This window comes from Lineus longissimus, chromosome 19, assembly GCF_910592395.1.
Source record: "Lineus longissimus chromosome 19, tnLinLong1.2, whole genome shotgun sequence".
Classification (NCBI taxonomy): domain Eukaryota; kingdom Metazoa; phylum Nemertea; class Pilidiophora; order Heteronemertea; family Lineidae; genus Lineus; species Lineus longissimus.
Genome location: NC_088326.1, coordinates 3,224,958 through 3,238,600, shown reverse-complemented (window position 1 = coordinate 3,238,600; position 13,643 = coordinate 3,224,958). Strand labels below are relative to the sequence as shown.

At 40.9% G+C, this 13,643-nt stretch overlaps 2 protein-coding genes across 3 annotated transcripts; one reads left to right on the top strand and one right to left on the bottom strand.

Annotated features, from left to right (window-relative positions):
• Window positions 1–1,218: 1,218 nt before the first annotated feature.
• Window positions 1,219–4,090, bottom strand: LOC135502709 (mRNA turnover protein 4 homolog). The gene is made up of 7 exons (XM_064795671.1): window positions 3,948–4,090; window positions 3,645–3,703; window positions 3,169–3,272; window positions 2,772–2,921; window positions 2,335–2,563; window positions 1,855–1,984; window positions 1,219–1,680 (listed from the first exon to the last, which is right to left on the bottom strand). The coding sequence occupies exons 1-7, from the start codon at window positions 3,973–3,975 to the stop codon at window positions 1,586–1,588; spliced, it is 795 nt and encodes a 264-aa protein (XP_064651741.1). The 5' UTR covers window positions 3,976–4,090; the 3' UTR covers window positions 1,219–1,585.
• On the top strand, window positions 4,091–13,428 carry LOC135502710 (14-3-3 protein zeta-like). Of its 2 annotated transcripts, none has more exons than XM_064795672.1 (6): window positions 4,091–4,160; window positions 6,061–6,422; window positions 7,548–7,671; window positions 8,106–8,269; window positions 8,680–8,775; window positions 9,174–13,428. In XM_064795672.1, the coding sequence occupies exons 2-6, from the start codon at window positions 6,090–6,092 to the stop codon at window positions 9,237–9,239; spliced, it is 783 nt and encodes a 260-aa protein (XP_064651742.1). In that variant the 5' UTR covers window positions 4,091–4,160; window positions 6,061–6,089; the 3' UTR covers window positions 9,240–13,428. The 2 variants fall into 2 exon arrangements, with proteins under 2 accessions (XP_064651742.1, XP_064651744.1); XM_064795674.1 differs by lacking the exon at window positions 4,091–4,160 and adding an exon at window positions 4,280–4,446.
• Window positions 13,429–13,643: the final 215 nt, after the last annotated feature.

The following is a 13,643-nucleotide window of genomic DNA, read 5'->3' as shown; positions in this document are numbered from 1 at the left end:
GACCAAATTATAACAGATGTGACTACATCAAAATTTTATTTAATAACCCCTTGTAACAATTAACCAAATAAAAACTGGTTTCAAAGTTAATATAGGGAGTTGTAGATGGAACAAAATTTTGCTAAAACCATGAAATTTTGTCCTGAAATTTTTAATGCTATATAACAGAGTGAGTAGTGTATGGTAAGTGTGTGGTGCGAAGCTTGCCTCTAGAGGACTCAAACTGGTTACTCGTTAACCTCGTCCTTTGGGAAGGTCTGAGAGAAAGGTCGTAAACCCTCTAGCAGGGGGAGGTCATAAGAGGCCTGTGGGGTACCAGAAAGAGACTGGTGGGCAGTTGACGTGAAGATGCCCCCTATGGGGTTGAGCGTGTCCATTAGGCCAGGTTGAAATTCCCCATGACCGGCAATTGCAGTGCAATAGGCGAGGTGGCTGCTAAGTCATAACTCAATTCAGACTACTCTCACACCATGCAATTCTTTTTTTGAATAAAAAAACTTATTTTGAGTTTTGCCAGTGAATGAGGAAACAACCAACTTCTCCTCCACCAAATTTAATTTGTCCCTCACGAACGAATAGCCATTTATGACAAGAGGAAGAGGTACTTGCTAGACATAAGATTGCCTCAACCATCATCAACCCATGTCTTAGATGTTTCCCCAACCCTCAGGATGCGGAAGGGAGAGCCAGATTCCATTTTGTCAAATCAAGGACAGTGCCGATCACACACAGCTGCCCTGGCTTTCCTTCCGAGTAATGTAGCCCATGTATAGACCCTTTGATCTTGTGAAGCCAGTGTGAACTGTGGACCAGATTCTGATCCATAATAATCATTCTCATGCAATTTCCAAGCAACCACCAGTTTATGCCAAGGTGAAGGGGCGTTCTGTTGACATAGAGCCATGATGTAGGGACTTTTGAACAGGATCAGGTCCGCAGAACCAAGGAAATGATGAAGCATGAGGGCAAGAACTAGAAGTCGTCTCCTGTGTTATCAATCTTATATATGGGCAGTCCTGTTCTGGTGTTGAATGCTGTCCATCTCAATTCATCCTTGGAAAGGCTGGTCCTTAAAGCAGGCTCCAGATGACCAGAACTCCTCACCCAGGGCTACTGGTTCTGGGCAAACAAGAATTCTTCAAATTCTTTGCTCGATCCTGTAATGCCTGTCTAACACACTATTTAGGAAACGCAACAACAGATTTACCAACTGACAATTTTTTTATATCACATCAGTATGTACAACTACAAAATAGGTTCGAGTTCCATTTGAACATCGAACACATCAGAACAACACCTCCTGTATGGGCCCACATGCTCGCAGCAAGACATGGAAATACAGGTCATCATTGCTAAAGGTTTGAAAAGGAGGAAGTTAATACAGCAGTATGGTGGTAAACTCTGGTCTGAATTTATACACATGCAAATCAGCATTTAACATGAAGTATCATGACCTGCCCTGCTCCAAAAAGAAATAGAATAGTCTTTGGAACTCTGTACACTTGATTCCAGATCACTTATCAATCATTAATTGAAGGAAAATTCTCTTAAAAAAAAGCTTAAAACAACTTTGAATATTAACCAATCACGTGTCTTCTTCTCCTGCACTCTCGTCACTGCTACCGTCTTCTGCTTCATATTTCATCATCTCTTCGTCGACATCTTCATCCGTCGTTAATGCTGGAACGGAAAAGTACAAATATGGGCATGAGAATTTGGTAACAGACAAGTAGATAATCTTTTGCTACAGAATTGTCTCGGCTGCTGCAGCGCGTATGGGCCTGGTGAAATCTCTGTGTCGACAAAACACGGCAGACCAGCCCCTAAAAACATGTCAACTGCCCGCTGACTTACGTTTCATCCTCATTTTTTTTGGTGTGTAAACCTCTTTCCGTGTCTTTAGTAAAGTTTCGTATCGGCCGTCATTACTCCACATGCCTTCGATTGTCACAAAGAAATTGGCCATCTCGTACCCGAATAATTTCTGAAAACAATAAGATATGTCATCATTTTGTCACAAAGTAGATGAGAAAACATAGTATAGGCAGGGGTTGTTCAGGGTGACAATTGAACCTTTACGCAAAACAGCTATACCCAAATTGGGATCAAAATAAATTTATCTCTCAGCTGAATTTCCTATGGATACTGACAGTGAAGTCAGATTGGAAAATTACATGTAATTGCAAAACTCTTCACATTTCATACAGTTCTGCTTCCAGTCTACATTTCATTTCTGAAAACTCAAAACAATGACGTCCTCTTTGCACGAAAATATCAAAAAAAATATATATATTAAAAAAAAAAAATTCTTAAAATATTATGAAAAGTTCTTACCAATATTCGTGCCTGTTCCGGTGTGAGGATCTGACCCTTTTTACACACTTCGTACTCCTTGGTCGTCGTGATGATGCCCCTTTTAAGTGCCGTCGGGAGTCCAAGCTGTCTTAACTGTGGCTCCATGGAGTGTGAGAACTGTCGAAGTGGGCCTTCGTCTATCACCACAGTCTGTGTCGCTTGGTTCCCTGATCGGGCGAAATCACTGAGTTTGTGGTTGTCGAAGAATCTAGAAGGAGAAATCGATTACTGTAAACAGTGATACTAAGTGAATCTAAGTTGCTAAATTAGCTTATTTTAAATAAGGAAGTGGTAGGCAACAAACAGTGCTACTGAAATTCAATGGTCGATGCATTACAATTTTTCACATTACAAGACCTAAGTTAGAATGAAGTAAGAAAGGCACAAAAATTAGGCTGGTCACAGTACATACTTACTCTAAAACCTCTTCTTTTGTTTTATTTGTAAACAGCAGTCCCTTCTCCCCTTGGAGATTGTGACTCAGGCGATGTAAATTATCCTTATATTCATCTTCTATACCCCGACCAAGCGCGACTGCCATCACTTTATTTTTACCAAAGAAAAACCTGGAACAAATGCGAAGACTTAAAACTAGGAGTAGGATTCATTTTTGAACACATAATTTCTTGAAATGGAATCAAGCAGAAGGCGAAAGCATCAGTCAATGTTGAAGACATTGGTGTTAAAATACCTGAATTTAGCTTCAACTGGTATGCATTTCATCTGTTTGAGTCTTTACCACAAGTTTCATATAATAATATGTTGTCCTAGTATGCTCAAAACAATTCTTGTTATTTGTAATTGATGTCTTACCTGCTGTGAAGCCATTCTGTCCGTAATAACTTTAGTTTATCATTTCGCATATTTTCCACAGAAAATATGAATATTCTGGCATACTTGTCGACAGCATTCCTAATCTGTAAAAAACAAAGTTACTTCAAGATGTTTTCATACTGTTTTATCACAGTTGCATATAGGCCTACTTGGTGTTTTTCCCCCAGTATTATTTAAGTCATTTTTTTACAGGGTGGGTACATGACATCTTCTTCAGTGTTTGCACAGCACTTGGAGGGGGAAGTACTTCCCAAATCTGTTCTTGATCTGAACTGTTATATGATGTCCTCCTGGGAAAATACGACTCGGCCTAATCCTTGTCTATACGACTCAGCCTAATCCTTGTCTATACGACTCGGCCTAATCCTTGTCAGACAAGGATTACTAGGCCGAGTCGTATTGTCTGAAAAGGATCAGCTTTTTTAACAATTTCCCTGCTAAGGATTAGTACTTACATCACCAATAAGTCTTTGTTTTAACTCGAGCCCTTTCTTGTCTGTCCTTGTAAGGGAAACTGAAAATACATAGATAGAATGTCGTTAAATGAACTCCCACTGACAAGTATTTCATTATGATTTTATTGCGCCATAGGGACATCCGATAAACGTAACTACACCAACAAACAAATTTCGTGAACAAACCAGGCGATGGCTTCACGGGCAGGTAATCTATTTCCGGACACCACAAGGAAACCTCATCATGAACAGAGTTCCACACAAATTAAGGGTAGCACCTTGATTGGGGACATTGAAAATTACTTTTCTTGTCTCTTTTTGATTTTGGCATCTTGATTTTCTTTTGTTTTTAGCAGCTTAACGTGATTTTATTGACCTAAATTTCAGACACGTGTTTTCGAGAAAAACAGGAAGTGGTCTGAATTAATCTGATGTATTCTGGGAAAACTGACGTCATCTCGAAGGAGTGCACCCTTGCGGCACACCGGAATTTCTGCAAAAATCTACCGTTTTTACGTAAGTTATCCACTATTTCCAGCTTTTCGTGTCTTCATAATTATCTCAAATATATGCACAAGCTAAATTCGGCGTGCTTGGGTGTGTACTTCGTATCCCTATCCTTGGAACATGCCCGTAGTGATTTGACGTAAGACCCCATGCAGGAAGAAAATGGCCTCCCCGTTCAGTCTGCTATGCTTGCTGTACAATATGTACAGGATCCTGTACAAAATGTACAAGCTATGTGTGTAAGGATGTGCTATGACAGCTAATACAGGTATAGGGAGGTTAGCATAGCTAACAGGTAGATGATGTTACTATACTGCAGTCATTTCCTGTATGTTATCGATTGGCATGACCCAGAGAGGGGCACAGACCATCCAGCTTCATTCAAGAAAAAAAACCACGATTAGACTAGTCGATAGTGCATGTGACGGACTCGGATCATTTCAAATTTCATCATCGCTGTTGCGTCAAATATTGCAAATTTGGTTACGGTATACTGCGAAGAAACTGAGTGAGCCATTCGTACAAGATCAAAACGGCATTTGCATGAAAAATTTATTATGTCGTTAATGATGTGCACAATTCTGAGCCCGCCCTTTTAGTCTGTAGTCGGACATTGATTGAGCAACTTGACAATCTCTCTCTGTGACACTGCCAGTGCCATTCCCCCCAAAAAATTCCTCGTTTTTATTGACAAAGGAAGAGGCATTTTTCATTAGGCAGTGAATACGCCCTTCTATCTTAACACGAGCTGTTGTAAACAGTCACAGTGGGCTTAGTTTTCTCCCCTATGCATTGCGAAAATCCTCGCGCAAATGTGTAACGCAGTTTAGTGTAATCTGGTGAAATACGCTGTGATCTGGTGAAGAACGCTGTGATCTGGTGAAGAACGCTGTGATCTGGTGAAGAACGCTGTGATCTGGTGAAGAACGCTGCAATCTGGTGAAGAACGATGTAATCTGGTGAAGAACGCTGTGATCTGGTGAAGAACGCTGTGATCTGGTGAAGAACGCTGTGATCTGGTGAAGAACGCTGTGATCTGGTGAAGAACGCTGTGATCTGGTGAAGAACGCTGTGATCTGGTGAAGAACGCTGTGAACTGGTGAAGAACGCTGTGATCTGGTGAAGAACGCTGTGATCTGGTGAAGAACGCTGTGATCTGGTGAAGAACGCTGTGATCTGGTGAAGAACGCTGTGATCTGGTGAAGAACGCTGTAATCTGGTGAAGAACGCTGTAATCTGGTGAACAACGCTGTAATCAGAGGCCAAAGGAGAACACTGTAATCTACACTGTAATCCGTGGTGGAGAATGCTTGCTCTCTCAGTTATTCACTGTCAGCAGCCTCTTTTTCTTTTCGAATGTTTTGTGTAGACCTGATGATCTTTAAGGCTAGACCGTCAATGTACATTATCTGGGTTATTTGTATGCAGACATTCAACAAGCCGGCTGGCAGGGAGTATGTTGGCAATGTTCCAGATCCATAATGACTGTATTTTCCAGCCTGTTGGAAGGTAGCTCTTCATATTCTAGATTCCAGGCGCAAGGCTGGAATACTCTCGAGAAATAAAAGTGGTCGTGTATAGGAATCTGAATACATGGATTGAATAGAATAGAATATGCATATTTTTTTTAGATGCTGCCATTGCCTTGTAGACTGGGATTGCAGATATAAAATACTAAAAAACATACATTATATTCATCATCTATGACTGTGATGTGACTGATAGACCAGTTAGCCTTCAGGGTATATGTGCAGCTGAACGAGGTACCAGTATCTGAGTGTTGGAGTTGGAGTTTACCCCAGGACAGAGTGATATTCATTGCTCCAACTTCGATCTGTACAAAATCGCTGATGACTTGGCCGTCTTGATCCTTCTTGACCGCAAAAGTTTTAATCTTCCTATTTTGCAGATCAACGAACAATATAAGACCTTTACAAAATGGCCGACGATGAGGCAAGTAGGTTAGCCAAGCGGGAGGAGTACGTACAGAAAGCCAAGCTCTCGGAGCAGGCAGAGCGTTACGATGACATGGCGGAGGCGATGAAGAAAGTGACGCAGATGGGTAGCGAATTAAGCAACGAGGAGCGGAACTTATTGTCTGTGGCGTACAAAAATGTCGTCGGTGCAAGACGGTCGTCGTGGCGGGTGATTTCCAGCGTGGAACAGAAAACAGGGCCAAGCGGGGAGAACAGTGAACGGAAACTACAGCTCGCCAAACAATACCGGGAGAAGGTTGAAGACGAGCTGAAAAAAATCTGCGATAATGTTTTGGTAGGTAGGGATTTTCAGGATGTTAAAATTGACTGTTCAGCCTCCGCAAATCCATCTCCCTTTCACGCTACAAAGTTTTTGTTGAATGCAACTGCATGGATTTTGTTTTCTTGCTTACGCCTGTTTTGTTAGTCTGTCTTCAGACCTGCTTAAACCAGTATGTGGACTAGGCATGTTTGTTTACTGTTACTGAACAATGCAGCGTGTAAACATTCTTAAACCAAATTGTTACTTTGTCTTGTGGCAAATCAATGGAGACAATGTTGCAGCTGCAGTAGGATGGGTTCCTCAAGTCTGAGTTTGATAACACAGTGTGTCCTGGCCCACATCTCAGCATTATGCTAGATCAGAGACCTTGATTAATAGGCCGGTTTGATGAGAAGTTGGAAAGCTCAGCTTAGTGTCAATACACTGGTACTGCTGCTGTTCATAATACAGGAGTGTGCACCTGAACCTGATGGTATTTCATGCCGATCCACTTCCAGGTTCTTATAGCCGTTCTTTTACCGGGCTAACTGGTTTCCTCTGTGTGCAACATTCATGTGAAGTACAACTCTACTACCTGTAAACAGCATACCTTCTGAAGCTATCTCAAATGAGTCAGACATTCATATGATGATACCGTGATGTAACTTTCAGATCCAATAATTACAAGCTTACATCAATGCATCATAAAGCTATCATTGCTGCCTAATGGACGTTTTCTTAGTCATGTGAATGGTTTACTCTATACTTAGAGCTCTAGCCTACCTGCTGTGTGTGTAAATATTGATTAACCCTTGGCGGCTGCCTTGTGGAGGGATATGATATTCAATAGATGTGTACACATGTACATGTTGTCATTTGCGCCAGTAAGAAAAATATCAGTTAGCGTTACGATTATAATAGATATGTATTAGCAATACATTTCCAGCATTTGTTTACCCAGCATACCTCGGGGGGGGGGGGGGGGTCGTGACTCGGCATATACCCATGCTTGCAAACAATACAAGGGGGAGGGATATTGAAAAATTGTGTGCACATACTAAATGAATGGTCTCTGCTATTCTTGCTCAGATGGCGACCCGAGAATATTTTGGAGTGTTCCCTCCCAAGGCTAATATGTTGCTGTTGCTTTGATTTCAGGCTTTACTAGATGAATATTTAATCCCCAAAGCATCAAATGAAGATAGTAAGGTATTCTATTTAAAGATGAAAGGGGATTACCATCGATATCTAGCTGAGGTGGCCACAGGCGAACATAGGAAAGGTGCGTATTTACTATTGTGCATGTGTACTTACGTTTTGCCTACATATTATTCTAGTCGACATTAGTGATGAAAGTCAGCTTGGAAATGCATAAAATGGTATGAAATAAAAATTAAAAAGCTGCCCCTCCTAAAAACATACCCTCAAAACGAATCCTGGAGTTTTGGAGGTTTTGCCCGACAGCATTTGTACAGTGGACTGGAACCTCTCTCAGCCGACATCTCTCTAAGGACACCCTATCTATTTAACACTAGTTTTGGTCCCAAATTGGTTGTTTCCATTCAATTAAACCTCTCTAATCTGGCACCTCTCTATTAAGGACAGCACAGTACATTCCCGACAGTCCCAAGGGTGCGTTTATCAGGGAGGTTCTACTGTACTTTTATATTGTCTGAATCTGCTTGTGATTTATCCCCGACCTAATTTTTCTTTCAGTTGTTGTTGAATCATCGAAGCAAGCGTACAAAGAAGCCACCGAAATCGCCAAGGATAAAATGCAACCGACGCATCCAATTCGACTTGGCTTGGCGCTAAACTTTTCTGTGTTTAATTATGAAATACTTAACGAACCTGAATCGGCCTGTCACACTGCCAAAGTGGTAAGGATCTTCTTCTTCTTCCAGTTCAAGTGAAGTAGAAATAGGCTGAAAAAATGATACTGCCTTGTGCTGCACCTGAACAAAATGTATAGTTATATATAGTAGAGAAATCTCATAATCTCAACTGTAACCATCAGCCGAAAAGCTGATGTAAATCCAATGCAACAGTCATGGTAAACCCTGTACCCCCCCTCTCTCCTCATCTGAGGTTGGGGCGCCGAATTGGGGTTGAGTTCTGGGCAAATAGTGTCATCTACCTGTTGAAACCTTGTCAATAAGAGAAAATAAGTAAGAGCATTGACGTCTGCTGCTGTCATGATCTATTTTGTTTTATCATTGTGAGGACAGAGACATACATGTAGGTAGTTTTGAATAACCTAACTTAGAGATTTCTGCGGCTTGTTTTTCAGGCTTTCGATAAAGCTATTGCAGATTTAGACACGATAAAAGATGAGTCGTATAAGGATAGTACGTTAATCATGCAGTTACTGCGAGATAATTTAACGGTGAGTAGGTTCGAGAAACCGTCAGAATGGTGGTGTAGCGCTTCTTCAGTGGGGCGTTCCAACGTCTCAACTCCGTTCATTGCGGAATATCTGATTCAAGGTAAAAGGCAGCGAAACAACTATCCATTGGATAATTCAGGGGTGATCAACAAGCCTTTTGTCCCCTTCTTCCAGCTGTTAGGCTGAGTGGTAAGCTCTGTTGTTGTCCGTCACGAAATTCAATTCTACTTTCTAGATAAAGCCACGGGAGGGGTTCATCTAACGTCATTCCATTTAGTGTGTCATGAGAGCTTCTTGACTGAGTTTTGGAATATTAGATAGACAGTTACACTTTTAATATTGAAAAATTAATTTTGCAAATGTCAAATTTTCTAATTTGCATTTTCGTTCTGTTGCAGCTTTGGACGACTGACACCCAAGAAAATGCTGATGTGGACGTAGAACATGCTGCCGAACAGGACTAATGTGCTGCCCCCTGTGAGAGGCGCATGAACTGGTGCACAGTCATCCATCGTCAGCCAGATAGAGAGTTCCCTATCACCCCTAGAAACCTGTCGTCAACCCGGCAAAAATACGAAACTACGCTGCATATCTAGAGGTCGAGGAATCATTTCATTTAGAGGTGCTATGATCACCTTTGACCCCCATACATCTATAATGAACTTGCCTAATGTAAGCAATGTACTTCAAGATGGAACTGATCATTTGGATGGTTTAGGGGTGATATGAGCTCGATCATTCTCACTCACCCCTATAACTCAAAATGGACCCTGTAGATGGACTCGGGTGCATTGGAATAGATTATTCCATTTCGAAGATCAGGGGTGATAGGGAGAGTCATTTCTGCAGACTATCTGCTATACTCTGTGTGTAATTTTTGCATGCAGGTTTTGACTTGCGTGTGAATTGTTTTCTTAAGTGTGCTTAGACCGATGAAAAAATTCCTCGATAAGATCATGACTTGGTACTTGAGTGAAGTCTTGTATTGCAGTTGTGCTTCGTTATTGATGTAAAACATACTAACCCAAAATTTATTTCACGAAAGGTTGTCCTGTCAGGAATGTGATAAAATTACATCCATTTGAATTGGGGTTTCAGATTTAACAAACTCATTAGTGGGTTTGGGGCCGTAGATTTTGTAAAGGCAGCTGCAACGACTGGGGACTATCAGTGTGAGAAATTGCCTATATTGAAAACTAGAAAAGAATTCCGAGAGCTTTTTCATCGTTTCTAGCACATAATTTTATTGAAGACTCATAGGCCCATACTGTGTTCTGGACATTATTCTGCAGATTATTTGAGGCTTTTATGAAGTTTCTGGGGCCTATAGGGCTTTCGGTAGATTCTTGTATCGCAATTCAGACGTTCTATTGTTAACACCACTGTATCTCATGAAAAATATAACAATTTCTAGTCTTATTGGAGGCTGAGACTCCAATTCTTCCCTTTACCTCAACACGCTTCACAACGTCTGCCGTATGAGCCTTTTTCTAAACAATATCTCGATATCTCGTACATGAATTAGTCGTGTATTATTGTTGTTGGCATTGAAAGTGGAGCTAAGCCTTAAAAAATCTGCAGAAGAGATGACGGTTCTGGCCTTGAAGTTGAAGCATAGCAGCTGAGTGTCCATGCCAAGTTTCACTTCATGTGACCAGTCGTCTGTGTACAATACGGTACAATGTCTCGTACAAATGTATGGCAGATTTTGCCACGCTTGTGTTGGAGCCAACTCAAGAATTTCAGAACCATGATTTTTTATCAGCCGTTTATGCGTATCAATAGACATTTCCTCGATGGAAAAAGTAGTCCCGAGAAGCCGATGACGACTTTTTTCATCCTGGTACGTGATTATATTACAATTGTTATCGTTTGAATTTGTATCTTAATGTACAATGCAGTGTCTAGACTATATGGTAGGTGGCGCCGCTGTATAGCCATTCATTGTTTTTAGCTGTAGAGTATGTCAGGTTCTGCCCAGGGTTGCGAGAGATTGTGAAAATTGAGTGTTTCATTGGACAGACTTGCCAAGAGGAAATCGTTCATGTGGTAAAAGTGTTCCCTGTTACAAGGTGTTCCCTTTTACCAGGTATTTCCTGTTACCGGGTGTTCCCTTTAACCAGATGTTCCCAGTTACCAGGTGTTCCCTCTACCAGGCGTTCCCTGTAACCCGTCGGGACTATTTGGTCGATTCCACTTATTGGTGTAATGGAACGATAAATGGACAGATGCTGCTTCCAATGGACAACATTTCGCAAGCAAACAAGTCTGGCCAGGACCTCGATCGCGACCAGTCTCTAGTCTCTAGTCTTCGTGTGGGTTATGTGGACCCCAACTATTAGTAAACCATTACCAGAGTTTTGTCTACCATGAAAAAAACATTCTGTTCGGATGAATTTTGACATAGGAGGAATTTAGAGGCTATTCATTTCTTCCTGGTCCCAATTTCTTGTTGGTCGTTTCGTCTATTTCTGATGTCAAAATTATGTTCATTCATTGGTGCACATATAACTGGTCAAGATAGCTGTTTTCATGGCATTGCAGAGAAATTTTTGAAATCCTGTCCTTCATGCCACTTTGTGAGGATCTGATTTTCAAATGAAATTTTTTTCTTCTGATGCAAAGTTTAAAACTTTGTTTTTCTCAACATTGTTGGTGCTTTGGTCACATACTCATGGGAATGTTGTATTTGAACTAACCCTTGACATAAGTGGCACCTAGGAAGTTCACCTAGGCCCGGGGAGGCAATCTGGGTATGCACATTCGTGTCCTTAAGTTTGCAGGCAAAGAGTGCACATTCCTGCCAAAGTTGCGGGGATGCGCACATGGTTGAAAGCCCCTCTTGACTCCTCAGTGGAGCTCACCTGGCAAAAGCCCTGGATATTGCAAAACAGCCCTTCTGTTGCTGTTATCTGTACATGTAATGTAAAAATACGATATAGTCAACACACAAAAAGTGTAAATCTTTTTGGAGAAGGATATGCATACATGTGCCCCTTCCTTAGGGAGAGGCCTCCCAAGGGGTTTAGGTTCAACAAGGTCCCAAAATGCTGAATGAATAATCTTCCTTAAAACAGTCCACAACTGAAGAACTAGAGTTAAAAATCCGATGCGATTTAGCAATTAGAGATGGTGGTCTTTTCACCTGGTCGCTGTTGTTTTTTGTTTGTTTTTGTAATGCTGTTTTCTTTAAAAACGGGTGCTATAATTATAGTTCCCCTCCCGCGCTTGCCAGGGATGGCATTTAGATTTCTAAAACTAAATGGTTGTAGTAGCTCCATTTTGGAATGGAAATGAACTTTTTATCGTATCCTAGTCTTGACGGAGACCGCTGGAATACCCTGTCCGTTTGCATATTCATTGTTACCCCACGCTCCCTGTCTCATTGGAATGACTTGAGGGGTTTCACCTTCTCTCATACAACACATTCTTGAAAGTGCCAATGAAAACCATTTTATATATCTTCAGTCACAACGATGTGTTCGTAAACAAATATGAAAAACTGAACTCAGATCTTTTAAAACGCTCTCTTGCTCGCGTCTGTTGTGCCAATCAATAACATTATATGTATCTTCAGCCAAAACGATGTATTCGTAATCGCTATGATCAAATAAAATAAAGTGTGCTCAAATCTTTGAAAACATTATTTGATACAACCATTTGCAGTCAGACACTTTTTCAGAGTTTCCATTGTTACACTCGATATTGCAGCATTAGAAAGTGTATTTTTTGCAACATCTTGACGTGTTGTCCTATAAAGACAGAAAGATAGGGAGTGTGATAGAATTTTCCTGAGATATGGTTATGACAGACCGGTTTCTGTGCTGTTGAACTCCAAGTGAACAGGAGTGTTGTCAATCAATATTGCGACATTGCCAAATAGTTATTGTAAGGGGCGTTGCTGCAACAATGCTTTCTAGAAAGTCAAAAGGATGGTGTCCCATTAGTCTGCACAGTACAAATGTATACCCTGTGTCGGTATAAACAGCAACAGTGTTCCCCAGAAAATCGGTGTTCTCTATTAAACACCAGTGTTGTCATGGCAAACATGACAGTTTTCCTGATAACAGAATGTCGTGCTGTGTAATAGATGTTGTGAACTTTTCCACAAATACATTTCATTTGCATATGTCGTGCAGGCCTTTTCAATTGCATGATGGTCAGAAGATGTACTTGCCGGATTTCACCAAGAAAAACCAAACACTTCCTCTGAAAATAAAATACTTGTAGTTTTGTAAAGACAGAGCAAAACCAGATAAATAGTATTCCATTTGTATTTTGTCTTGAATACAAATACAAAAAGTCATTTGAGATACAAAATTCATGTAATTGAAAGCAGCCTGCGGTGTGTCACACCCCTAAAATATCAGTCCACAGTTAGTCAGAAAAATGAAACATCCTGTCCATGGGACTGAAACTGTTTAGAATTGCCCTGCCAAAGGGGAACAGTTTGTGAGCTCAGATCTCACCAGGTGCTTTTGGAAAAAGTCTTGTTGGAACAGTTAGGGCGATTTTAGGAGGGTGACCACATGAGGACACATGTATGCAAAGGTACGTTGAATTGTCCAATTTTCCTTTTGAGTTTTTTGCATGATTGTTTTTTATCATCATCAGCTGTGTTATGGGAATGGTAGATATTAAAGCAGAATTTATCCAGAATCGCATGTGGTTTGAAATTATTTGTTTGCTTTCAAACTATCATCCACTACCTCCTTTAATTAAAGGAGTAGATTATCCCAAGATGACCCATGTGGTGTTGGAAACACATAACAGATCATCATTCAGATGATACCGCACAGGGAAGATTCTGTTGCAGTGTTCGATTTCAATAACGGCATTCATCCGATATCGGTCTTATGAGGACAAAG

Bases quoted from the DNA above. Each gene is read 5' to 3' on its own strand.
- LOC135502709 (XM_064795671.1), bottom strand. From the start codon at position 3,975: ATGCCAAAATCAAAAAGAGACAAGAAAA. The intron at 3,704-3,947 runs GTAATTTTCAAT...ATGTATTTTCAG, and splicing joins ATCAAAAAGAGACAAGAAAA to TTTCCCTTACAAGGACAGAC. The intron at 1,681-1,854 runs GTAAGTCAGCGG...TTTCCGTTCCAG, and splicing joins AAAAAAAATGAGGATGAAAC to CATTAACGACGGATGAAGAT.
- LOC135502710 (XM_064795672.1), top strand. From the start codon at position 6,090: ATGGCCGACGATGAGGCAAGTAGGTTAGCCAAGCGGGAGGAGTACGTA. The intron at 6,423-7,547 runs GTAGGTAGGGAT...CTTTGATTTCAG, and splicing joins AAATCTGCGATAATGTTTTG to GCTTTACTAGATGAATATTT. The intron at 8,270-8,679 runs GTAAGGATCTTC...CTTGTTTTTCAG, and splicing joins CCTGTCACACTGCCAAAGTG to GCTTTCGATAAAGCTATTGC.